This window comes from Herpailurus yagouaroundi, unplaced genomic scaffold (genome assembly GCF_014898765.1).
Source record: "Herpailurus yagouaroundi ecotype Mexico unplaced genomic scaffold, PumYag 140, whole genome shotgun sequence".
Taxonomy (NCBI): Eukaryota; Metazoa; Chordata; class Mammalia; order Carnivora; family Felidae; genus Herpailurus; species Herpailurus yagouaroundi.
The window spans coordinates 24389481-24416761 of NW_024412395.1; the positions used below are offsets into that span (position 1 = coordinate 24389481).

Consider the following 27281-nt stretch of genomic DNA (forward strand, 5'->3'; position numbering starts at 1 on the left):
CTAATATATCAAGAACATTTTAAAGAGCTGTTTAATAAGAAACAGATTGCCTTTCTACAATTAATTTGCTTACAGTTTGAAATAATTATGTAATAAATACATCCTTCTGGATCACAGATGATATTTTCTAAAAACCATGCCACATTTCAATAGGGCTTTTTTTTTCTATCTCATCTGGTTTATAGCCCCCAGAATTCCTGACAAAACAGTGAAATATCTACCAGGAAAGATGCTTTCTTCTTCATATATTTACATGTTGAAGTTGATCTGAATTTCACAATTCTTCCAGAACATTATTACTGCAGAACTTACTTAATTTTTTTCTTTTTTTGAGAGGGAGCGTGTGGGTGCACAAATGGGGAGGGACAGAGAGAGGACCTTCAGCAGACTCCACTCCTAGCGCTGAGGCCCATTCACAGGACTCATCTCATGCCTGATATGACCTGAGATGAAATTAAGAGTCTGTCACTTAACTGACTGAGCCACCCACATGCCACAGAATTTACGCATTTTACAAATGATGGCCCAACATACCAAATAGTGGAAAGAGTGTAAGAATATAAATTGGAACTTGGGGATATTGATTAAAATTCTATGCTAACTATCTGTTAGACATTGGGCAAATGACACAGCCTCTCTGAACCCATTTGTCTTCCCATGCAAAATTAGAGAATCCTATGCATATATTATACCTACCATGTACTAAATACCTTGCAAAAACATGATGGCTCCTGATTCTCAAAGCAAACGACAACAATTATTATTCCTACTTCACATATGTAGTTGACAAAACTTTGGAAAGGTTACATAATTTGTCCAAGGTTACACAGCTAATAAAGTATGGAACAGAATTCCAACTCAGACACTTTGACACTACTCCTGCACCTGCTCATGTAAACTCTACAGTGTGTTATTATGATCTTCAAGGACATGTTCATTTCCAAATTTCTATAACTGTTTGTAATCATCTCCAAACTAAACAAATTTAATGAAGGGAGGTATTATGGCATGTTAGAAAAAGTATGGCAGTTGGGAGTTCAGCGATCAGAGAAACAGGTCCAAATCCTAACATATAACATAACTAATTGAGTTATAAGAGAATATTCCTTAACTCCTAAGACCAAGCTTCCTAACTCATGTAAAAAACACAAATTCTCCTACTTTCAAGGTTAAGTTTAAAGATCCAGAATAACTTAGGAGGGATGCTCAGAAGATGGCAGATTAGGAGGATGCTGGGCTCACCTTGCCCTGCTCATCACATAGATTCCACCCACACTGGCCTAAATAACCCAGAAAACCACCAGAAGACTAGCAGAACTTATTCTCTGGAGACAAGCATAGACAAGAGGCCCACGGAAGAGGATAGGAAGGGCAGAGAGGTGGTGTGTGCTACACGGACTGGCAGGAGGGAGCCAGAGCAATAGAGGGGCAGCCCGCTGGGCATGGCAGAGCCCCCGAAATCTGGCTTGCAAGGGTGGAGGGGTCGCACTCCATGAGTTCTGCCATAGGGATTTAACATCTGGAATGCTAAAAGTCAACAGCTCTGCTCTCAGAGAGCGGGGAGGGCAAGAGGACGCCGGGAGGAAGAGTTGTTGAGTCCCAGAAGGACAGAGCTCCAAGGAAGAACAAAGGTGCTGGCAAGCACCATCTCCCTCTCCCATCCCCCAGCTAAAATTCCAAAAGGAACCAGTTCCTGTCACCCAACTTACTTGCACCACGCAAACGCCCAACACTGTGCTTCTGTGGATCCATCCTTCCAACAGGTCTGCCTCCCTCCTGGTGCCGCACGGCCCCTCCTGCAGGGGACCACTGAGGGCAAAGTGATCTAAGTCTGCCCCTCCCGCCGCTGTGCACATTGCGGATCCACCCCTGCACCCTCACTAATATGCCAGATCCCATCAAAGCAGCACCACAAGCCTGGCAGTGTGCAAACAGCCCACACAGGGGCCATACCACTCCACTCTGCCCCTGGGAGAGGGGAAGATAAGGTACACACCAGTCTGACTGTGGCCCCAATGTTGGGCTGGGGGCAGACATCAGGTCTGACTGCGGCCCTGCCCACCAACACAAGTTTCTCCCAACAGCACAGGGGAAGTACCCTGCAGTTTGGAGATACCACTGGGACGACCCAAAATGACAAAACAGAATAATTCTCCTCAAAAGAAACTCCAGGAAGTAGTGACAGCCAAGAAGTTGATCAAAAACTATTTAACCAATATAACGGAACAAGAATTTAGAATAATAGTCATAGAACTAATCACTGGGCTTGAAAAAAGCATAGAGGACAGCAGAGAATCTATTGTTACAAAGATCAAGGAACTAAGAAATAGTCATGAGGACCTAAAAAACACCATAAATGAGGTGCAAAATAAGAAGGAGGTGGACACAGCACGGATAGAAAAGGCAGAGGAGAGAATAGGTGAATTAAAAGATAAAACTATGGAAAAAGAGGAAGCTGAGAAAAAGAGAGATAAAAAATCCAGGAGTATGAGGGAAGAATTAGAGAACTAAGTGATGCCATCAAACAGAGCAATATCCATATAACAGGAATTCCAGAAGAGGAGGAGAGAGAGAAAGGGGCTGAAGGTGTACTTGAACAAATCATAGCTGAGAAATTTCCTGATTTGTGTAAGGAAAAATGCATTGAAATCCAAGAGGCACAGAGAACTCCCTTCAAACGTAACTGGAATCTATCTTCTACACAACATATCATAGTGAAACTGGCAACATACAAGGATAAGGAGAAAATTCTGAAAGCAGCTAGGGATAAATAGGCTCTAACCTACAAAGGGAGATCGATAAGACTAGTGGCAGACCTATCTAATGAAACCAGGCAGGCCAGAAAGGAATGGCAGGAAATCTTCAATGTGATGAACAGAAAAAATATGCAGCTGAGAATCCTTTATCCAGCAAGTCTATCATTCAGAATAGAAGAAGAGATAAACATTTTCACAAACAAAAACTGAGGGAATTCATCACCACTAAATCAGCCCTACAAGAAATCCTAAGGGAACTCTGTGAGTGAAATGTTACAAGGACCACAAAGTACCAGAGACATCACTACAAGCATGAAACCTACAGACATCACAATGACTCTAAACCCTTATCTTTCAATAATAACACTGGATGTAAATGGACTAAATGCCCCAAACAAAAGACATAGGGTATCAGAATGGATAAAAAAAACAAGACCCATTTCTTTGCTGCCTATAAGAGACTCATTTTAGACCTGAGGACACCTTCAGATTGAGAGTGAGGGGATGGAGAACTATCCATCATGCTACTGGAAGTCAAAAGAAAGCTGGAGTAGCCATACTTATATCAGACAAACTAGACTTTAAATTAAAGGCTGTAAAAGGGGGCACCTGAGTGGCTCAGTTGGTTGAGTGCCCGACTTTGGCTCAGGTCATGATCTCACAGCTCGAGAGTTCGAGCCCTGTGTCAGTCTCTGTGCTGACAGCTTGGAGCATGGAGCCTGCTTCAGATTCTGTGTCTCACTCTCTCTCTGCCCCTAACCCACTATCATTCTGTCTCTATCTCTCTCAAAAATAAACATTAAGAAAAAAAAATTAAAAAGCTGTAAAAAGACATGAAGAAGGGCAGTATATAGTAGTTACAGAGTCTATCCATCAGGAAGAACTAACAATTCTAAATGTCTATGCAACGAAAATATGAGCCCCCAAATATATATAACAATTAATAACATAAGCAACCTTATTGGTAAGAATGTGGTAACTGTAGGGGACTTTAATTCCCTACTTACAATGGATAAAGAAACAAAGGCCCTGAATGATACATTGGATCAGATGGACTTGACAGATATAGGTAGAACTCTGCATCCCAAAGCAACAGAATATACTTTCTTCTTGAGTGCACATGGAATATTCTCCAAGATAGATCACATACTGGGTCACATACAGCCCTTCATAAGTATACAAGAATTGAGATCATACCATGCACACTTTCAGACCCCAATTCTTTGTATTAAACTTGAAATTGACCACAGGAAAAAGTCTGGAAAACCTCCAAAAGCATGAGGGTTAAAGAACACCCTAATAAAGGATGAATGGGCCAACAAGGCAATTAGAGAAGAAATTAAAAAATATATGGAAACAAATGAAAATGAAAATAAAACAATCCAAACGCTTTGAGATGCAGCAAAGGCAGTCCTGAGAGGAAAATACATTGCAATCCAGGCCTATCTCAAGAAACAGGAAAAATCCCAAATACAAAATCTAACAGCACACCTAAAGGAAATAGAAGCAGAACTGCAAAGACACCCCAAACCCAGCAAAAAAGAGAAATAATAAAAGTCAGAGCAGAAATAAACAATATAGAATCTGCAAAAATTGTAGGGCAGAATAATGAAACCAAGAGCTGTTTTTTTGAAAAAATAAACAAAATTGATAACCTCTAGCCAGGATTCTCAAAAGGGAAATGGAGATGACCCAATAAGATAAAATCATCAAGGAAAATGGAGTTATTATAACCATTGCCTCAGAAATACAAGCAATTATCAGGGAATACTATGAAAAATTATATGCCAACAAACTGGACAACCTGGAAGAAATGGACAAATTCCTAAACACCCACACACTTCCAGAACTCAAACAGGAAGAAATAGAAAATTTGAACAGACCCATAACCAGTGAAGAAATTGAATCAGTTATCAAAAATTTCCCAACAAATAAAACTCTAGGACCAGATGGCTTCCCTGGAGAATTCTACCAGACATTTAAAGCAGAGATAATACCTATCCTTCTCAAGCTATTCCAAAAAATAGAAAGGGAAGGAAAACTTCCAGACTCATTCTATGAAGCCAGTATTACTTTGATTCCTAAACCAGACAGAGACCCAGCAAAAAAAAGAGAACTACAGGCCAATATTCCTGATGAATATGAATGCAAAAAATCTCAAAAGATACTAGAAAATAGAATTCAATAGCGTATGAAAAGAATTATTCACCATAATCAAGTGGGATTCATTCCTGGACTGCAGGACTGGTTCAATATTCACAAATCAATCAACGTGATGCATCACATTAATAAAAGAAAAAATAAAGAACCATATGATCCTGTCAATCGATGCAGAAAAATCATTTGACAAAATTCAGCATCTTTAATTAATAAAAACCATCGAGAAAGTTGGATAGAAGGAACGTATTTAAACATCATAAAGGCCATTTATGAAAAGCCCACAGCTAATATCATCCTCAGTGGGGAAAACCTGAGAGCTTTCCCCCTGAGATCAGGAACATGACAGGGATGTCCACTCTCATCGTTGTTGTTTAACATAGTGTTAGAAGTTCTAGCAACAGCAATCAGATAACAAAAGGAAATCAAAGGCATCAAAATTGGCCAAGAGGAAGTCAAGCTTTCACTTTTTGAAGATGATATGATATTATACATGAAAAACCTGATAGACTCCACCAAAGTTCTGCTAGAACTGATACATGAATTCAGCAAAGTAGCAGTATACAAAATTAATGAACAGAAATCAGCTGCATTCTTATACACCAATAATGAAGAAACAGAAAGACAAATAAAGAAACTGATCCCATTCACAATTGCACCAAGAATCATAAAATACCTAGGAACAAACCTAACCAAAGAAGTAAAAGATCTGTATGCTGACGACTAAAGAAACCTTATGAAAGAAATTGAAGAAGATACAAAGAACTGGAAAAACATTCTGCGCTCATGAATTGTAAAAATAAATATTGTTAAAATGTCAATAGTACCCAAAGCAATCTGCACATTCAATGCAATCCAGTCAAAATTGCACCAGCATTCTCCTAAAAGCTACAACAAGCAATCCTAAAATTTGTCTGGAACCACAAAAGGCCCCAAGTAGCGAAAGTAATTTTGAAGAAGAAGACCAAAGCAGGAGGCATCACAATCCCAGACTTTAGCCTCTACTACAAAGCTGTAATCATCAAGAGAGCATGCTATTGGCACAAAAACAGACACATAGGCCAATGGAATAGAATAGAAACCCCAGAACTAGACCCACAAAAGTATCGCCAACTAATCTTTGACAAAGCAGGAAAGAATATCCAATGGAAAAAAGACAGTCTCTTTAACAAATGGTGCTGGGAGAACTGGACAGCAACATGCAGAAGGATGAAACTAGACCACTGTCTACAACCATTCACAAAAATAAACTCAAAATGGATGAAGGATCTGAATGTGAGACAGGAAACCATCAAAACCCTAGAAAGAAAGCAGGAAAAAACCTCTCTGACCTCAGCTGCAGCAATTTCTTACTTGACACATCTCCAAAGGCAAGGGAATTCAAAGCAAAAATGAACTATTGGGACCTCATGAAGACAAAAAGCTTCTGCACTGCAAAGGAAACAATCAACAAAACTAAAAGGCAATTGATGGAATGGGAAAAGATATTTACAAATGACATATCGGACAAAAGGTTAGTATCCAAACTCTATAAAGAACTCACCAAACTCCACACGCCAAAAACAAATAATCCTGTGAAGAAATGGGCAGAAGACATGAATAGACACTTCTCTAAAGAAGACAACCAGATGGCAAACAGGCACATAAAAAGATGCTCATTGTCACTCTTCATCAGGGAAATACAAATCAAAACCACACTCAGTTATCACCTCACGCCAGACAGAGTGGCTAAAATAAGCAAATCAAGAGACTATAGATGCTGGAGAGGATGTGGAGAAACGGGGACCCTCTTGTACAGTTAGTTGGAATGCAAACTGGTGCAGCCAATCTGAAAAAAAGTATGGAGGTTCCTCAAAAAATTAAAAATAGATCTACCCTATGACCCAGTAATAGCACTGCCAGGAATTTACCAAGGGATACAGGAGTGCTGATACATAGGGGCACTTGTACCCCAATGTTTATAGCAGCACTTTCAACAATAGCCAAATTATGGAAAGAGCCTCAATGTCTATCAACTGATGAATGGATAAAGAAGTTGTGGTTTATACACACAATGGAATACTACTTGGCAATGAGAAAGAATGAAATATGGCCTTTTGTAGCAATGTGGATGGAACTGTAGAATGTTATGCTAAGTGAAATAAGTCATACAGAGAAAGACAGACACACCATATTTTTTTGAGAAACTTGACAGAAGACCATGGGGAGGGGCAGGGAGAAAAAAAGTTAGAGAGGGAGGGAGCCAAACCATAAGAGACTCTTAAAGAGTCTCTCAGAAGAAACTGAGGGTTGATCGGGGGTGAGGGGGAGAAGGGAAAGTGGGTGATGGGCATTGAGGAGGGCACCTGTTTGGATCAATACTAGGTGTTGCATGGAAACCAGTTTGAAAATAAATTTCATATTAAAAGGATCCAGAATAATTTATAATGAAATGTCTGGTACATATTAGGAGTTTAAGTAAATGCTACTAGTATAATACATTAAATATTTTCACAATCAGATCACATTTAAATTGGTTTAAAATATTATTGTAAGTACTGAAACTACAAAATTTGTCAAAATAATCATTAACATGGGGGGCTATATATAATGCCATATATATGTATATATGTATATATACATATGTATATGTATATATACATATATACATATGTATATGTATATATACATATATATTTATATATGTATATATACATATACATATGTATATATACATATATATTCAAAGAAATAAAAATTATAAAATATTTGGCAAATTTCAGAATTGAAGACCACTACTTTCCTATCTGAAATTGAGAATTTCGATCATTTTAATTCTCTACTTACTACTTTAAATGTATTGAGTCAGTATTCTACCTTGAAACTTTTTAAAAGGTAATTATGAGATAAATTTTCATTTTAACTGTATAATCCTTGAAGTAGTCTCAATGTGAAATACTATATAGGACTTGTGAAAACAATATGTTTAGGTAAAGAAATCAGTCCTGAAACTATTTTTTAAATAACTGATTAAGTCATAACTGAAGTAGATGGATGTTTATGGAGGTATAAGAAGAAAAGTTTATAGCACAACTAGACAACAATAAAACATACATTTGGTTAGAAAAAAAATCCCTCATGTAATATAAAAGGAAAAAATTCAATGGTATGAAATTTGGGGGAATTACTTAGTAGGCAAAGAGCAAACTAAACTAGAACAACATCCACCTAAGAGGTAAGATGAACAGTTAGGGCTGTTTTTGTTTGTTTTTATCCATGTTTGAAGAGACTAACTTACATTAATGTGAACAAAAGTCATCATTATTTCACTAGTTGTATTGAAACTCCTCTTGTTTTAAATCCACTCACCCATAACTGTATTTATTTTGTGATATTTGCTTTCTTTTAAAATAGAACAATTTGGTCTAGTGCCATCAAGAAAACTAGATGGGGGTGTGGGGACAGCCATGAAGGCAGGGTGTATTGCAGTAACACCATGTTCAGGCATTCTCTGTCCCATGCTGGGCATTTCAGTATTGGGCTTCTGTCAGGCAAGAAGAGGGAGTGAAACATCTATCTCAGACAGACTGTCTGAGACTCCCTGTAGGGAGACAATGGGTATGAAAACTCCTCTCTGCCAAGAAGCAGGAATGTGCATTGCCTTTTTGCACAAGGAGAAACTATGCCTGGTTTTTATGGAAATAGTAGACACTTACAGATGCCTCAGACAGTGAGACACATTCAGAACACGGTTTTTAAATTTCTAGGTTTACTTATTTATTTTGAGACAGACTGAGACAGCATGAGCGAGGAAGGGGCAAACAGCGAGAAATCTAAGTAGGTTCCTCGCTGCCAGCGCACAGCCCGATGGGGCTGCAATTCATGAAACCCTGAGATCATGACCTGAGCCGAAACCAAGAGTTAGGTGGATGTTTAACCAACCAAACCACTGAGGTACCCCAGAACAGTTTTTAAAATGACCTTGTGGGGGTGCCTGGGTGGCTCAGTCGGTTAAGTGTCCGACTTCAGTTCAGGTCATGATCTTGTGGTTCACGAGTTGGAGCCCACATTGGGCTCTGTGCTGACAGCTCGGAGCCTGGAGCCTGCTTTCCATTCTGTGTCTCCCTCTCTCTCTGACCCTCCCCCCATTCATGCTCTGTCTATTTCAAAAATAAATAAACGTTAAAAAAAATTAAAAAAAAATAAGATGACCTTTTGGGGATACCTCAATGGCTTAGTTGGTTAGGTCTCTGACTTTGGCTCAGGTTATAATCTCGCAGTTTGCCAGTTCAAGCCCCTCCAGATATCTCCCTCTCTGTCAGCACTATCCCCCTTGTTCTCTTTCTCTGTCATATATAAAATCAACATTTTAAATATTATTAAAAAATTAAAATGAGGGTTTGTGTGTCAAATGTAATTTTACTATTTTTGTAACTTTGTTCATTTAGAAAGAGGGATCGGGGGATGGACAGAGAGAAGGGGGAGAGAGAGTGAGAGAGAGAGAGAGAGAGAGGGAATATCCCAAGCAGACTCCACACTGTCAGTGCAGAGTCCAACGCAGCGGCAGAACCCAGGAACCTTGAGATCATGACCTGAGCTGAAATCAAGAGTCCAATGCTTAATCAATCCGTCCAATGTTGAGTACTCCCTCTCCTGGCACCCCATGTAACATTTACCTTTTTAAACATTAAGTTATTTCGCCACAAAAGGGAAGATATCAATGCATTTCATGTTGTACATACTTTATAAGTACAGTCGTATGTGAGTAAAATAATTCACATGGCCCTCCCTAAAGATAGTCACTATACAGTTTTCTCATCTTTCTTAAAAAATTAATATATTCACATAAATAGGATCAGTCTGCCTGCAGAAAAATATTTTCAACTCACTTTGTTTACTTATCAGTTTATCTTAGAGTTTGTTCATTTTAAGGATATATTTCTACTTCATGCATTTTAACCACTACTTACTATCATTCATAGCAAAAATACATCATACCTCTTTTGATGAACATCTATGTTATTTCCAATTTTATTGTTATTACAGGTAATGTACATTTTTAAACGTGTACACATTACTTGGATAAATAACTGATCATGGGATTGTTGGGCTTAATATTACAAGTAATTTAATTTTAATAGATATTACCAAATAATGCTTCAAAGCCACTGTAACAATTTACGTTTTACCCAATAGTGTAGAAAATATTTTATTTTCTTATTATGTCATTAATATTACCTATTATCAGTCTTTTAATTTTTATTCTTATACAAGTGGAAAGTCATATATTATTGTGCTAATTTAGATTTTCATGACTAGTATAATGTTGAGCATCTCTCTACATGCCTAATTAGGAAATTTGTATTCTTTTGTGAATTACCTTGACTAATTTTTTTTCTGACATTGTCTTTATTCAGTAAAATAATCACTTTTTTTCTGATATATATGCTCTAAAGACTTTTGCTTAGTTTATTGTCTGTATTCACTTGCTTATCATGTCCCTTGTCATAAAAAATAAAACATTTTTACACAGCTTCTATTTATATATTATTTAGTATATATAAGCTTATACATAAGCTTATATATATTGATTTATATAGCTTATACATATACATAAGCTTGATTTATAGGCTTATACATATTGATTTAATAAATAAATTTAAATATTATATATATATATTTATAAATATATTACATTTATTTAATAGTTTCTGGGTTTTGTGCCTTAAAAAATGTTCCATACCCCAAAACCATAAAATATTTTTTTTCCTAAATTTTAAATTTTTTGTGCTCTTTAAGCTTTATTTTCGTATGCTTTGGAGGTAGAATTCTATCTTTTTTTTCCCCCCATAAATGAGTAGACACATCCCAACCCCTTCTTTGTGTGTGCTTTTTAGGGGTATAATTAATGCCAGGGGCGATGGATTGACCTGGAACCACTGTTTTTAATTCACGTAATTACTAAACTTCTTTAAACATTGCCTTAAGGCTTTTTTCATCTCTTTTGGTTTTTAAGACCATAGCGTTCTCCTTTTCAACTCTTATATTTGAAGTTTATACCTGTGATGTTTTAGGCTATGGTTTCTTGCTCTCTGGTCAATATAGTCCAATCTGCATTCTGGCTAGAAATTTCTCATTATTTCTAATCACTCATGAATACCTTTCAATTTTTCAGTGCTGTTATCAATTTCTTTTGTTAATATTTTCCATTGCTTTTTATGAATATAGAGGGAAATGTCTGGCTTAATTGTCTGCTTGCTCCTTTGACTCATTTGTAATATGACAGATGCATTGAACAAGAATGCAAATTCTTTGAGAACGGCAATCATAATTCTAGATGAATACCTTGCCTACTATCTAGCAGATCTTTGGTAATTAAATAATGTTTAATGTAGATAAATAAATGGAAATCTGGGCAATAAGAATCAGATTTTCAGATAGCCTTTAATCATATCATCCTGTACCATCATTTTAATAAAAGATTTTTAAGTTTAATTATTTACTTTGAGAGAAAGAGAGCACGTACGCACACACACACAAGTGGGGGGGAAGGCAGAGAGAGAATCCCAAGCAGAGCCTGATGCGGGGATTGATCCTACAAGCGTGAGATCATGACCTTAGTCAAAATCAAGAGTTGGTTACTTAGCTGAAAGAGCCACCCAGGCACCCCAACATATTTTTTTCCTGATAACATAATGTTTTAAGTTATTTTTTCCTTTTTGCAAAGTGTAAACTCCCACCAATACTTTTAGTATATATATTTTTTTATGGTTAAAAAGAAATACAAAATGAGCTTACTGAAAGTTGAAACACAAATCTTTTTGCATCAAGTGAATTTTTGTGTGTGTGTAAACTGTGAATGTTTAAAAATATCACAAGGCATTCACATGTATTCATAAGTAGTCAGTATTTTTAAGAATTACTTCTAATGCTGAGGTAAAGAGAGACAAAGCAGTTTTTAAAAATATTTCAAGCTTGCTCTTAAAATTCCCATTTGCATTTATGAATTATAGACATGTAGAATTGGGCTTTGTTTAGGATGAAGAAAGCTACAAAAGAATATTGAAACACAACAATAAGTGAAAGTCCAATAATCTACAAGATCATAACTTTCCCTGGGTCCAAATAAAAGCTGAGATCCCAAGGCAACAAGATGAAAAATCCAAAGAGTGATAGGCCTCTTTCAGGAAAAAATGAGACCAATGAAGTGTCATACCATTGGCAAAGCATAGGAGGAAAAGCAAAGTGCCATAAAAATAGAATTTTAAGAAAGCCAAAATGGTAAAGAATTGTTAAAACTAAGTTTGGTTTAGAGGGAAAATTTAGAATCCCTGGGAAACTGGCACAAGAAATTTCTTTCACTGAATTCATGAAAAATATTGAAGGCGTAGCAGGAAACCTGAGAGAAATCCTTATGTGTCTCACATATATAAAACCCACTCTATCTCCTAGATTTTTCTCTCATACAAAAGAAATTCCTTAAACCACTGGGGATGGGGAGAGATACTTTCCCACTCCTAGAAGCAGGACAAAAGTTCCACTGACTGTGAAGGGTGTATAGAAACAAAAACCACCTGCCACTAGAAAGGGGGAAGGAAAGCTTTCCTTCCTCAAAGGTAAAATGAGTTATCAAGATTAGCTGCCCTTGGGGCGCCTGGATGGTTCAGTCGGTTAAGTGGCCAACTTCGGCTCAGGTCATGATCTCGCGGTCTGTGAGTTCGAGCCCCGCGTTGGGCTCTGTGTTGACAGCTCAGAGCCTGGAGCCTGTTTTAGATTCTGTTCTCCCTCTCTCTGACCCTCCCCCGTTCATGCTCTGTCTCTGCCTGTCTCAAAAACAAATAAACGTTAAAAAAAAATAAAAAAAAAAAAAGATTAGCTGCCCTTGAGGGAGGGGTAGAAGCCAAAGCCACAGGGAACCTGAAGGAGGAGTCATAACACCCTTGGTCCTACCATAACTCTGCTACTCATGACAAGCAACACTAGTCTTGGAGAAAGGTAAGAATCTGTACTGCCACAGGTCCAAAGCACAGGTACACTGATGTTGATGGAACAGGAGAAACAAAACTGTTTGCCCCTGGAAGCAAAGCTGTTTCCTCCTAGCTACAAAAACAAAACAAAACAACAACCAAATAAACAAACAAAACCCAGACAAACAAACAACACAGGTGTTTGCCACTCTGGGGCTGTAGCAGAACATCATCTCCAGGCCAAGCGTTCCCATAGCACATGGTGGACACTGGCTGCTAAGGGAGAAGAGGCACAGGAAGACTCGCCTCAAAACCCCAGATACCTAAGACCAAAACTGAACCAAGAAAATGGAGAACCCCTCTTCCACGCCCCAGGAGTTTCTCACTTAGTAACATATCACAATAATCTCACCGAGGGAAAGGTGAGAGTGTAGACAAAGGCATTAAGGCAGCTGAGAATGGAGTATTAAAAGCTGAGGAATGAGCAGGCATACTCAAATCTCCATATAAAGCACAAGGTAGCATCAACCCATCACTGGAGAGATATGAAAGCTTTGGTTTACCAAAGGTAACTATAATAAGAACAAAATCCATACACCTAACTTACTGAGATAAAATGACCAACAGAAGAGGTACAGCTATCAATAGAATCTGACCCGAAGATAACCTTGAGGTGTAAACCTTCAAAATAAAACTATGAGTTATCAATATCTACCTCAATGGCTCAAATGAAAAGACTGATAATACTGTGCATTGGTGAAAAGGCAGAAAAACTGGAACTCTCACACTTGATGTTGGGAAAGCAAAATTACCCAACCACAGTGAAAAAGAGTTTGGACAGACTGAGCAGTTTACAGTTTAGTAGTTTCTTATAAAGTTATACAAGATCTTATCATATTACCAGGCAATCCACTTGTATAAACAAAAACACATGTCTACACAGTGTACTATACACAAGTGTTTATAATAGCTTTCTTCATAACTGACTAAACTTGAAACAACCCAAATGAACATCAACTGGTAAACGCATAAAAAATTTGGGGTACATCCATACAGCGTAATATAACCTAACAAAAAATTTAATAGATATATGCAACAACATGGAGAAATCTCAAAAGCATTATCTAAGAGATGAAAGCCAAACTCAATAGCTATTCACTATATGATCATTTTTTTCTGACATTTCAGAAAAGATAAAACTACAGAAAAAAAAAAAACAGAGCAGAATAGAAATTAGACTATTAGTTTTTAGGAATGTGAGGGAACATTGTGGGGAGATGGAAATATTCTAATTTGATTGTGGTGATGATTATTCATCTGGATACATTGAACTATTCCCTTAAAAAAAGTTGAATTTTGGGGCGTCTGGGTGTCTCAATCAGTTAAGCATCTTGCCTTCGACCTAGGTCATGATCTCACGGCTCATGAGTTCAAGTCCTGTGTCAGAATCTATGCTGATGGCTCAGAGCCTGGAGCCTGTTTCAGATTCTGTGTCTCCCTCTTTCAGCCCCTTCCCCATTCACTCTCTCTCTCTCTCTCTCTCTCTCTCTCTCTCTCTCTCTCAAATATAACTAAACATTAAAAAAATATTTAAAAAGGTAAATTTTACTATATGCAAATTATGACGCAATAAAGATGATTTTTAAAAATAAAGTTATAAAAATGGCTAGAGTTTATCAGAAGAAAAATACAGAGGTTCAGAATAAAATTTGTAGCCATTTTTAGATAGAACAAAAGAATATCATTTAATTCAACCATTTTTGTTAGGAAAAAAAGAAAGAGAAAAAGATCCATTACCTAAAGATTTTTGTCTATATGATACCAAATAACTAATGTGAGTCACATTTAATCTAATATTTTTGACTCTAAATATATTTAAATATATCTGGTAATGCTCATCATCAAACTAATCAGTGGTAAAGAGGGTATAGAATATATATATACTCATGGCTAGGTAGTCTAGTTTTGTTCACTTCACAAATCATGACTGTGGTATCCAAAAGTGACATAATTTTCTCTTTGGCATAACATAAAATAATATTTGCAATGGAAATTATTTAATAGCAACAGTTTTATGACTTGCGATACACAGCAAATAAGAAATGTTTTCATTTATCTTGAGAGCCAGTGCTATGACTGGAAATAATTTTAATGTCCATGTATTTTGTGATTCTGGAGAATTTGGACAGAAAATTAACTCAGATGATATTGTTCAATGGCCAGAAATATAACATTTTAGAAATCATGCCACACCTAGTACTCCTTACACTTAAAAATATAAATGATAGGCAAAAGTGCCATTTGAGTTGTTACAATTGGAGAAAAATGATGAGAGGTAAAGAGGTGCTCTTGTACCTCTTGTCTAGGGATAGTGTTGTCTTGGAACCTCTCAGGAGCTTTTATTCTTATTTTTAAACACTTTTTTAATTTGAAAAGACATAATTCTAAGCCTTACAAAATGCTTAAAGTGTTTCAAATAAAAAGAACAAAAGTGATATTAAAATAAAATAATGAAAAAAAGAACTAGGAGCATAAGGTGAGTGAAAATATTATTTGTTATCACCTGTATGTTTAAATGAAGTTTCAAAACAGTCTTACTATTGCTTTTTATTCCCCAGGTGTCATTTGGACAACTGCCTAATGTTAGAACATCGGCAATTTGGTTGCAAAATTAGGAGCAATAGTAACTCACTGTGACATTTGTAATGGGATGTTAAAATTAAAGCTTGGAATATGAGCCAAAATGATGAAAAAAATCAAAGTGTGAGAAAAAAAATAGTTCTCATATTTTACAAAGAACTATATCAGAACTGTTTACACAGCTCCTGGGTACCTCAACAGGATCAATGGTGTAAAGGGAAGACAATGTAAAGGGAAGAGAACTTTGGAGAGGCTACTTTTCTGTAATTCTCTAGTCCTTGCCCTTCAATCTCCCAAGGCTATAGGAAAGAGAGATCGAAGGAATGCCCTTCACCTCAACTCTAGTGATGGAGCTTCCATGTGACTTTTTTTAATGTTTGTTTGTTTGTTTGTTTGTTTATTTATTTATGTACTTATTTATTTATTTATTTATTTATTTATTTATTTATTAAGAGAGAGAGACAGAGAGAGAGAGAGAGAATGAGAATGAGAAGAGTGGGGGGTGAGGGGGCAGGCAGAGACAGAGAGGGAGAGGGAGAGGGAGAATCCCAAGCAGGCTCCATACCTAGTGTGGAGCCCGATTTGGGGCTTGATCTCATGAAACAGGAGATCATGACCTGAACCAAAACCAATAGTCATACACTCAACCAACTGAGCCATGCAGGCACCCCTGAGAGATCTTTGAATTGAGTTCTCAATTGTCAGTTTTCCCAAATGCATATAACTCATGCCTGAGAAAGTCTTATATCTGAAAAAGCTAAGTGGTGGTTGATTTGCACTATATCTGTATTCCCCGAGTTTACCAAGACAGAAGTTTTTCAGATTATTGTGTAGACCACACAGGAGAGAATGTTGGCATAGCAATGTCTTCTGTCCAGAACAACGTAGCTCAGCTGAGTACAAGGATTCAAACAGTAACAAAATGGATATAAACTGGATATTCAGAATGCAAAATCACAAACATAAAATCTCATACACTTTGTCCAAGGGAAATTAAATTAGATCTAACAGAAAACTCCCCAAAATCTTGCACATGCACACACAAACATACAGACACACATACCTCAACTCCTCAAGAGAGTAAATTTTAAAGACTTGTCATGCTCATAGAGAGGTCAGTTTACAAAGGGATTAATTCAAATAAGACCCTTGCTGTCTCTGTATCACTGTACCCCTTTCACCAGTTCCCACCAATGCTAAGCAATGAGTCAGCACTGGTAGTTGACCAGCAAGTTGGGATGGGTAGCAGGGAAAATAAATAAATGCATGGCAGAGACAGATAAGGAACCAAATATGTCCTCCTTTCCTTTTCCAGGCTTCTAGCCAGAAGACAACACAAGTTTTCAAGTTTTGCTGTGGAAAGTTCTGCCAATAAGAGACTTACGCTACAAAATAAATTTTCAAGACCAAATGGGAGACAAAAATAAAGTTATGCTTTAGATAGGTCAGAGCCACATTTTTGATGTATTGGTTACACAGACAATGGCTATTACCATTCCCCTAAAATCCCCTCAAAATGGAGAGTGTCATGGGAACTTGTTCAGCTTGCATCATGGATATTATCTTTCCCCACAATTTGAGCTAGCATTTCCTAGTCTAAGACCTTAAAGTCATGTCAGCCAAGTATGATTTGTCAAACTTGTCTTTTACTCAGAAATCTGTATTAAACTAAGAAACATTACAACTATAGTCAATGTTCACAATAGTAGCCCTAGGTTAATAAAGGATTCCCAAGTGATTTCTTAAGTAACAACTAAAAATCACATAATGCTAAGAATAATTAAGAAACTGGGTAGAACTCATTTCTTTATTTTAATTCATCATGAAAACTGGAAATTTAGTTAAAATGTGCAAAAAATTATACTGATCAGAATATCTATTGATATAATGGTTATATTTGTAATAATACTCTAATATATTTTGGAGATTACCAAGTATTTTCACATTCTCTCTTTTGATCTTACCAGCAATTTAGAATTTACAAGATAAGACATGTCTTTATAGAAGTTCTAGAGCTATCTCAGCTATTATGTATATGCATGTATTTGTAGTTCATTGTATGCATGCATTTGCAGCACAAGTAGCACACATTTGTCCATGCTTATGCCTAGGTATATATGCCTATGTTGTGTGGAAATAAATAAGGGGAAAGATATCTTTATGTTCACCAAAATTCATTAACCACATGGCCAATTACATTTTTTTAATGACAATGTACTTTGGAATCCAGATTTCAAGTTACTCCTATTCATGTCAACTTTTCACAGAAGACATATATATTCGCTTAGAGGTTTTTTTTTCCCCAAATATCTCATATACTCCATGAGAAACATAAAAAAATATGAGAAATATATGTTTGCAAATTAACTATGAAACTGAGCCCATATTTTCAGACTCAAATATCCACTGAATTCTGGAAACAAAAACATCTTATTGACAGACAATGGGAGTTAGTACGTGCTAACAGGCTATAACCTTGCTACTCAGTGGGGCAATATCTATTAGAATCTCAGAAATTGCAAATGTTCACAAATCTCTTCTTAACAGTTTTAATTAGGAAATGTCTGATGACTGACAAATGTGTCCATTATTTTCTTTAATGGTTGGTCAGAATCTATATCTCTCAAAATGTTTGAGCATTCCCTTTTGAGAAAGTTCGGAGTCAATGTCAGAAAAATGAGACTGATATGCACCTGGAATCTAAGAGCAGAGAGTAAAAGGTTGTTCTTAATTTTAAAATGTTTTCCAAAGCATAATCACTCCTTAAAGTACATGGGAAGTTTCTAACAAAATTCATTACTGATATCTCAATATGTTAGTTTCATCACCATAAAATTAGTTCGTTAGACACACTAGAATTTCCTAGAGAGTTATACAATGCTGAGGTTCACTGACATTCAAAAACAAATGGTGACCTTTTCCCTTATATCAGGAACAAGACAAAGATATTCACTCTTGCTACTTTTATTCAACATAGTAGTGAAGTCGTAGTCACAGCACTCAGACAACAAAACAAAATAAAAGGGATCCAAATTGGTAACAAAGAAGTAAAACTCACTATTTGCAGATGGCATGATACTATACATAGAAAACTGAAGATTCCACCAAAAAACTATTAAAACTGATAAATAAATTCAGTAAGATTGCAGGATAAAAAATGAATATAGAGAAATCTATTGCATTTCTATACACTAATAATGAAGCAGCAGAAAGAGAAATTAAGAACACAATCCCATTTACAACCGCACCAAAAAAAAATACCTAGGAATAAACTTAATCAAAAAGGTGAAAGACCTATACTCTGAAAACCATAAAACACTGATGAAAGAAATTCAAGATGACACAAATGGAAAGAGATTCCATGCTCATGGATTAGAAGAACAAATATTGTTAAAATGTTTATACTATCCAAAGAAGTCTACAGATTCATGCACTCTCTACCAAAATATCAAACGATCTAGAACAAACAATTCTAAACTGTGTATGGAATTACAAAAGAACTTAAATAGCCAAAACAACCTTGAAATAGAAAAACAAAACAGGACATATCACAATTGCAGACTTCAAGTTATATTACAAAGCTGTAGTAATCAAAACAGTATGGTAACAACAAACAAAACTAAAAGGCAACCTACAGAATGGGAGAAGATATTTGCAAATGACATATCCAATAAGAGGTTAGTATCCAAAATATGTAAAGAGTTTATATAGCTCAACACCCCCAAATAAATAATCCAATTAAAAATGGACAGAAGACATGAACAAGCATTTCTCCTAAGAAGACATACAGATGGCCAATAGACAAAAAAGATGCTCAACATTACTCATCATGAGGAAAAAGTATATCAAAACCACAATGAGATATTACCTCATTCTTGTCAGAATGGCTAAAATCAAAAGCTCAAGAAACAGCAAGTATTGGCAAGGATGTAGAGAAAAAGGAACCCTCATGCACTGTTGGTGGGAATGCCAACTGGTGCAGCCACTGTGGAAGACAGTATGGAGGCTACTCAAAAATAAAAAAATAAAAAATAGGACTACCTTATGATCCATGAATCATGCTACTTGTATTTATCCAAAGAATAAAAAAAAATACAATTTGAAGGGATATATGCACCCCCATGTTTATTGCAGCATTATTTATAATAGACAAATTATTAAAGCAGTCTAAGTGTCCATTGATAGATGAATGGATAAATAAGATGGGATGCATGTGCGCATACACACACACACACACACACACACACACACACACACTCACACACACACACACAATGGGGTATTATCCACACATAAAAAAGAATGAAATCTTAGCATTTGCAATGACATGGATAGAGCAAGAGAGTATAATGGTACGTGAAATAAAACAGAGAAAGATAAATACTCTATGATTTCACTCATATGTGCAATTTAGGAAATAAAGCAAAAAAACAAAAAACAAAAAACAAAAAAAGAACAAAGGGAAAAGTCGAGACAAACCAAGAAACAGACTCTTAACTATAGAAAACAACAGAGGGTTACCAGATGGGAGGTAGATAGGAAGATGGGTGAAACAGGTGAAGATTAAGAGTACACCTATCTTGATGAGCACTGGGAATTATATGAGAATGTTAAATCACTCTAATTGTATACCTGAAAGTAATATAATACTATGTTATGTACATGGAAAAAAAATAAAATACACACACACACACACACACACAAAATGGACCTTTAGGACATACCAGAAATTCATACAGCATTATACAATGGTGAAGTTCATTGACATCCAAGAACAAACAGTGATCTCTAGAAAATGATAATCTTACACTAAGATTGGTGTCCTTTGGGAACAGATTATATCCTGTAATCTGTTGTAAGTAGGTGCCCTAGGACCAGTTAGAGGAGAGGCCTGGAAATGTTTCTGGAGTTCTGAAGTGGGTCTTAAGTTGGTCGTCATTTGTGTGTAAGTGTGGGGAGTGGAGGGTGGGGGGGGGAGTGGGAGGGGGTGTGCGGGTGTGGGTGGTGCTGGCAGTGGTGGTGCTGGTAGTGAGTATTTTAAGATTTACAATGATGAATAATAATTCATGCCCCGGGTATAATACCATATATTTCAAACTGAAAAACTGGAAAAACTGTTGACATGGAGGGAGAATGGAGATGCCAGGGATAGAATTGAGCTGAAGGTCCTTCAGATGCTAGACAAGCAAACACACAAATAAGGTACTATGCTTTGGTAGTCAACAGATTATCTTCAAACATGTTATTTAGAGAATATGTTCAGCACAGACAGACTCCTCTTTCCTCCTGGCTACACTTCTCTTCATATTATCAGAAAAGATATCCTATGTTGCAATCCTGTCCAAAGTTATTCTTTATTCTCCAATTTAAAGGTTTTTGCAAATACCTTTTGCAAAAGGAAGAGTCTGAGGTGTGGAAACATGTACCTACTCCAGATCTCAATCAAATAGAACCCACCATGATATAGGTATGTATGTATATATGTATATACATGTATATGAATATATGTATATGAATATATATGTATATATATGGGGGGAGAGAGAGAGAGACCCACCCCCAATATATAAAGTGGTTAAGAGCACACGCTTTCTTTTAGTTCCTTTGGCTATTGTAACAAATTACCACAAACTTGGTGACCTCAAATCTCCAGTTTAATTATGGGAGCTTTTGAAATTACAGTTTTTCTGTTATAGCTGGAGGCATTAATAACTTTCAAATTCAGGAAAAATGCTTTGAGTGGTTTTTTTTTAGTACTTTAAAGATATGGAACGATATGAAAGATTGTTTTAACATGTCTTCTACTTGGATATACATATCCCAGTAGAATTAATTTATACAGTTTAGAAACAAGTACTGCATTAACAGAATGCATACAATAATAAATTTAATAGTAAGCTATCAGTTTTCTACCTTCTTCCTTTCTGCTGAGAATTATAATTCATCCTGCAATGAAAAATGGATCTTGGACAAGACACCCAAGAAGATAAAAGTGAATTTGATCTTATAAAGAATATCCATCTTGTTCTCTTAGATGGTATAACAATTATACCTAGCAAGGATAGGTAATTAAATTCACTAACCACTTAGTCTAAATTTGCCTCCTGTTGATATCTCTTTTTACTTTTGACCAGTGTCCTACTTTATTTTCTTTATGGCACTTACTATTATCTTGTTCATTTATGCATGTGTTTATTATCTGCCTCCTACTATTTAGATACAAACTAAATATAAAGCTTTGTCCTGTTTACTGCAATAGTCCCATCATTTACAATGGCACCTGGCCCAGCAAAGGCATTTGCTGGATGTTTATTGACTGGATGAATAAATAAATAATTAATTAAAATAAATAGTATGAATTTTACAAAATTATGGCAAGAATTCTGGAGAATAAAAAACTTACAGATTGGTACAGATTTGTCTTTATGGACGTCTATTTTTAATTACATCATTAATATGTCTTTATTTCACAGATGTTTTCAGTACTTATTGAGGTAGATATAAGTATCTCAAAGAGACAATTTTCCTTTATCTTTTTTAAAAATATTTTTAAACGTTTATTTATTTTTGAGAGACAGATCATGAGCAGGGGAGGGGCAGAGAGAGAGGGAGACACAGAATCCAAAACAGGATCCAGGCTCTGAGCTGATAGCACAGAGCCCGATGTGGAGTTCGAACCGATGAACTGTGAGGTCATGACCTGAGCTGAAGTCAGAGGCTTAACCAACTGAGCCAGCCAGGTGCCCATCCTTTATCTTTTATTTAGCTACAGTTTCAGCCCACAAGATTCTACAGACTATAGGATACACCACATTTAGGAAGTTTTCCATCAACCTCTGAGAGAAAAAAAAAATCAAAGAATAAATAGAGATGGGAATTTTCTGAAATGCTGTTTTTCTTTCTTTATAGAAAGGATCTGAGCTTACATGAAAGATATTCAAGATATTGATGTTTTATTTACAAACAGCAAAATCTTTATAGCCTTGTACTTCAAACTATACAAATACATCTGAGATTCAGAATTTCTACCAAGCTTACAAAATAATTTGTCAAACCAAGCATTACCTCTAGTCTTCAGGTTGGATGGTGGATAGATAGTCTAGCTAAATTAGTGAATACATACAGAATTTATTTTGTTTCGATTCTAAGAATAATGAATTGTTATTTGCCAAATGTAAGTTCTGTTTCGACATCTTAATCTTATATCATAATGTCTATTATTGTTCTCTTTAATAGTGAGGAGAAAGATTAAGAAAAAAGTATGAAACAGTCTTTACACAGCAATATCAAAAGGTTAAGTATATTTCAGGTGTGAAATCTACAAAATGTTCTCATAACCTTCATACTGCCAAAACAACAATGTACACATGTGCCTGGCAGTCAAGTGGCTATTAGAGCTGATCTCTGTTGCTGTGCTGAAATGCAAAGACGCACCAATGTCACTGATAAGATATTTTTATCAAAGTTAGAATTATTAACTGGAACATTCAGTCACAGCACAGGAACTGACATTTTTTTAAAGGAAACCAAGACCCTTCTATGTTACATTTTAGTCCTTGAAAATTTCTCGTTCAAAATCAGAGCAATCCAAATGAATCTACTGACACAGAATGTGAAAGTCTATTGTCCTTCTAAAATTGTCAATTCTCCATCATGTGAAATCACATTACAAAGAAATGTAGGAAGACAGCCTCTGCCATGTCCAATTTAAGATAAAAATCTTAACTCTAATTAGCAACTCTAAAAATGCTGTGGTGGCTTCATATTGCCTTCATCAGTAAACTACAAAAAAAAAAAAAAACAGGGAGATTTTTCATTTTAACACTTCATTTGTCACTCGTGGAAAGTGTACATTTTATCATTCAAGGTTTGATTTAAAGTGAACTTGAGTTAAATGAATAATCTCCTTATGCTTCCCTGTTCCCACTAAAAGACAGGAGAGACCACCACTCATTACCACTCATGCTATAAATAATTTTAATGTGTCTCTGCTCTTATTTTCTCTCCTTCCTCTTTGATTCATTCTGCACTCCACCCTCCAGTTTGATTCTCCTAAAACATATGTTTTCATTCACATGATTCTTTGGCTCAAAAGCATTGCCTGCCTCTTAGCCCTTCAGGATTTCATCCAAGTCCCTTCACCTCATATCCCAGGTCTTTTATTTCATCACCTTCCACTTTCCACCTCTCCTCGGACCCTCTTCCCTGTGACTAAAATCTTAAGTGATCCACTTAAGTTCATCTCATCCTCTTTCTGGAGTACATATTTTTTTTTTCTTGGTTCAATGGAGTTCTTGGTTCCAAAATATCTTTCCCTCCCTTATAATATTCTTCAAGATCCAGCCCAAACATCACCTCCTGCACAGAAAGTTCTCTAAGAATAATCACGTAAAGATATCTCCTCCTCCCTGTGGATTCCCACCACATGGACATTCTCCATGAATCATGTATTTCTTTGGGCCAGTATTGAACTTATTAAATGCTGCAAAGCATTTACATTTTTATGTGTTTATATTCTATCCAAAGGTAGATTATGAACTCCTTGAAGGCAGTGGTCACTTTTAAAATTCTTTTTATCTCCCGAGATAGCTAGTACTTTGTTCTTCATATAATAAGCATATAATTAAGGTTCTCTAAATCAAGGATTTTTAAAATATTTAAGAAGTAAGTAGATTGTATGTGTGAGGAAACATGATCCCTGAATCATTAGTGAACATGTTTAAAAGTGACTAGTCAAAGACTTGGTTTGATCATTTTTTTACACAGTTTATTTATCTGCAGAGAGAGAAAGAGAGAGAGAGAGAGAGAGAGAGAGAGAGAGAGACAGTAGGAGAGGGGAGACAGAGAGAATCACCAGCCTGATGCGGGGCTTGAACTCAGGAACCATGAAAATATAACCTGAACCAAAGGTGGACAGTTAAGCAACTGAACCACACAGGCGCCCCAAGGTTTGCTTGGTTATTGAAGTTATTTTCTACTGATACCAAAGTTACACTACTTAATTAATTACTTGACTGGTTGTTTCCAAGCCATGACATTTATAAAATAAACCATTTTAACAAAGTTTATACATAGATCTTTGCAAGTATATGGTTGCATATAAGTAGTAAAACTAGGTACAAAGTTTCTATAAGTAAAACTAGGTACAAAGTTTATCTGAGACTACAGATATTTCAAGGGCATCGCTAGAGAACTCAATTTTAATGATTTATAAAGTAAGAAACAATATGCAAGAAATGCAATGACAGTGGGACATTGATATCTTTAATGCACTTTGAATGACATGACCAATATGCTTGTAAGAATCAAATATTACACAAATTCTAACGTCCTGCTAAATCTTATGTTCTGCCATAGAGCACTATAGACACATAACTGAAAATCTGCCGTTTCCACAAAGGTGAATAAATAATTTAGTTTAATTCCTGTAATGTTTAAAATGAATTGGACAATTCCAAGTTCCATTTTATAATGATGGTTTTAATACACTAGTACGTGAAAAAACGTAGAAATAATGTTACTGAAGAAAATTACATTAACAAATATTTTTAAATAAACAGCAACTTAGGTTCTGGTTAAAATAAGTTCTACGTATGTTGGATTTATCCTTTCACAGTGCTTTATCTGTGAGCAGTTTGATGTCAATATTACACATGGTCACTTACCATCTTTCAGGATGGTTTCTCGCTCAGTGCCATCTATCTTCTGCCGGCCAATCAGGAAACTGGTGGTGTCAGCAAAGTAGATATAATTGGTTTCTGCATGGAAATCTAAAGCACGAGGGTTTACCAGATTCTCTATGGGGATCATGTATTCATCAGCTATCTTGGTATTCAAGTCCATTCCTCTAACAATTCCTGGGCGTCCTTTCCCATAAAAGAGGAACAACTCATTCTTCGGTCCTGCAGAAGAAAGATTACAAACATAAACAACTGATGCTGCCTAATCTTCTTTACACTGCATAATGCCACTGTTTAATTAACTGGCACAATTAGCTTTTTTAAAATTCAATACCAAAAATTAAACTCTAAAATATGCCAAATGTATCTCGATGCAAGAAGGCCAGCTAATTGCATTACTTTAATTAAAACCGAAATTACTTCCGTGAATGGGTTATATTTAGTTAATTATTCTTTTGTCTGTAACTGTCTGTATAGCAAAAACATGACAGATCATTGGATAACTGGTAACAGTAAAATGGACATTTATTAAAACATCCAGCACATTTAATTTTACAATTCATTACAATCTAGCACATTCTGTAGATACAAACTGTAGCATTCATTATGTCTGACAATGCTACAAACTTTACAATATTTAAAACACCCCTCCTCAGAGTCTGCATGGAAGGCTGTCAGAGGCAAAAAAATAGATTCACACAGTATCACACACTTGCATGTGAATATATTACAGATGCCTAAACAAGTGATTTATTTGTTTAAGAAATGAAATAAAATGTCAGTTACATCACTTTTTTTTTAAATATTAATAAGAATGTTAGAGGTTGATGCTGTCCTCCAGTAACTCTGATGTACAACGCAGCCCTGATAAAAACAAAACAAAACGAACACCCCAAACAAAACGAATTCCCCAGGTTAAAAATGGCAAATTCAATGTAGCTTTTACTATTGAGTGAACTGACTCCTACAGACTTTCATATGGAAATATATTCCAGGCTCTTCAATTGCTAGGGCAATTGACTTAGTCTACATAATTTGAAAAAAATATTTTTATATAAAAGGGAAAACATATTGAGTTTTATAAATAAAACCGAGGTTACAAATGATTCAGTTTCATTGGATGACAGTACCATAAGTCAGCTTGTTAGCAAAGTAAAATAACTAACCTATTGAAAATCTGGAGAAAAAAGAAAAAATGAGTATTACTTATAAACTCAACACTCTCAATACAAACTATATTATCAGTTTATATATTCTTTCCCTTGTTTTCTTTCAAAATTAGTGTTATTGAATATTAAATGTATATAAACAAATATTTATTACATTTTATCACAAAGAAAAATAAAACAAATTGCATGTACCCCACACACATCTTAAAAATATTTCCAGGACACTGGAAGGGATTCATGTGCCCTAAACCTATTCCTCCCCCTTTTTTTCCTATTCCCCTTTCAAATCAGAGATGTCCAATATCCTAATTATATTGTTTATCATGTTTTTTTTTTTTGCAAGTTTCAGTCTATATGTGGTATGTATTCCAAACATGATTTTTCATGTTTGAATTGCATGTGTGAATTCTTCTGAGTTATCTTTATTTTTACTATATTTGTGACATTCATCCATGGTTGTTGTACTCATTTTTCATTTATTTCCACTGTTGTATTATATTCCTTTATGTGACTATTGCAAAATTAATTTTTCTAATGCACAATTATATATGAGGACAATTTTATATTCTGCTTTTATTACTCAATATTAGCATCAAAATTATGTCCCATGTTGATCCATTATTTAAGCTTCACATTCTTTGAGTATGATCTGTATCCTATACGATAATTTGTGAAACTATTCGCTAGGGTTGATTTTATCTTTTCATTATTATAAAAATACTGAGATAAGCATTTTTTTAACCTAGAATTTTATATATTTTTATGATGATCTCTAAGTATACATTTCTAGAAATGGAATTACTGGTAAAGAATATTAACATCCATCTCCCTCATTGCCTTCACCGTCTCTCACTGTATCTATTTTCAAAAGTACCGTTTTTATTTTTCTGAATGTTTATTTATTTTGAGAGAGAAAAAAAGTGCAAGTGGTAG

The 27281-nt window shown here is 35.6% G+C and overlaps 1 protein-coding gene across 4 annotated transcripts in view; it reads right to left on the reverse strand.

Annotated features, from left to right (window-relative positions):
* Nucleotides 1-27281, reverse strand: part of LRP1B (LDL receptor related protein 1B) — a 1898953-nt gene that overhangs the window by 765618 nt on the left and 1106054 nt on the right. For all 4 annotated transcript variants that reach the window (XM_040474969.1, XM_040474970.1, XM_040474968.1 and 1 more), the window contains exon 11: nucleotides 25165-25401. In XM_040474969.1, the coding sequence (XP_040330903.1) occupies nucleotides 25165-25401 (237 nt within the window). The remainder of the gene's footprint in view (nucleotides 1-25164; nucleotides 25402-27281) is intronic.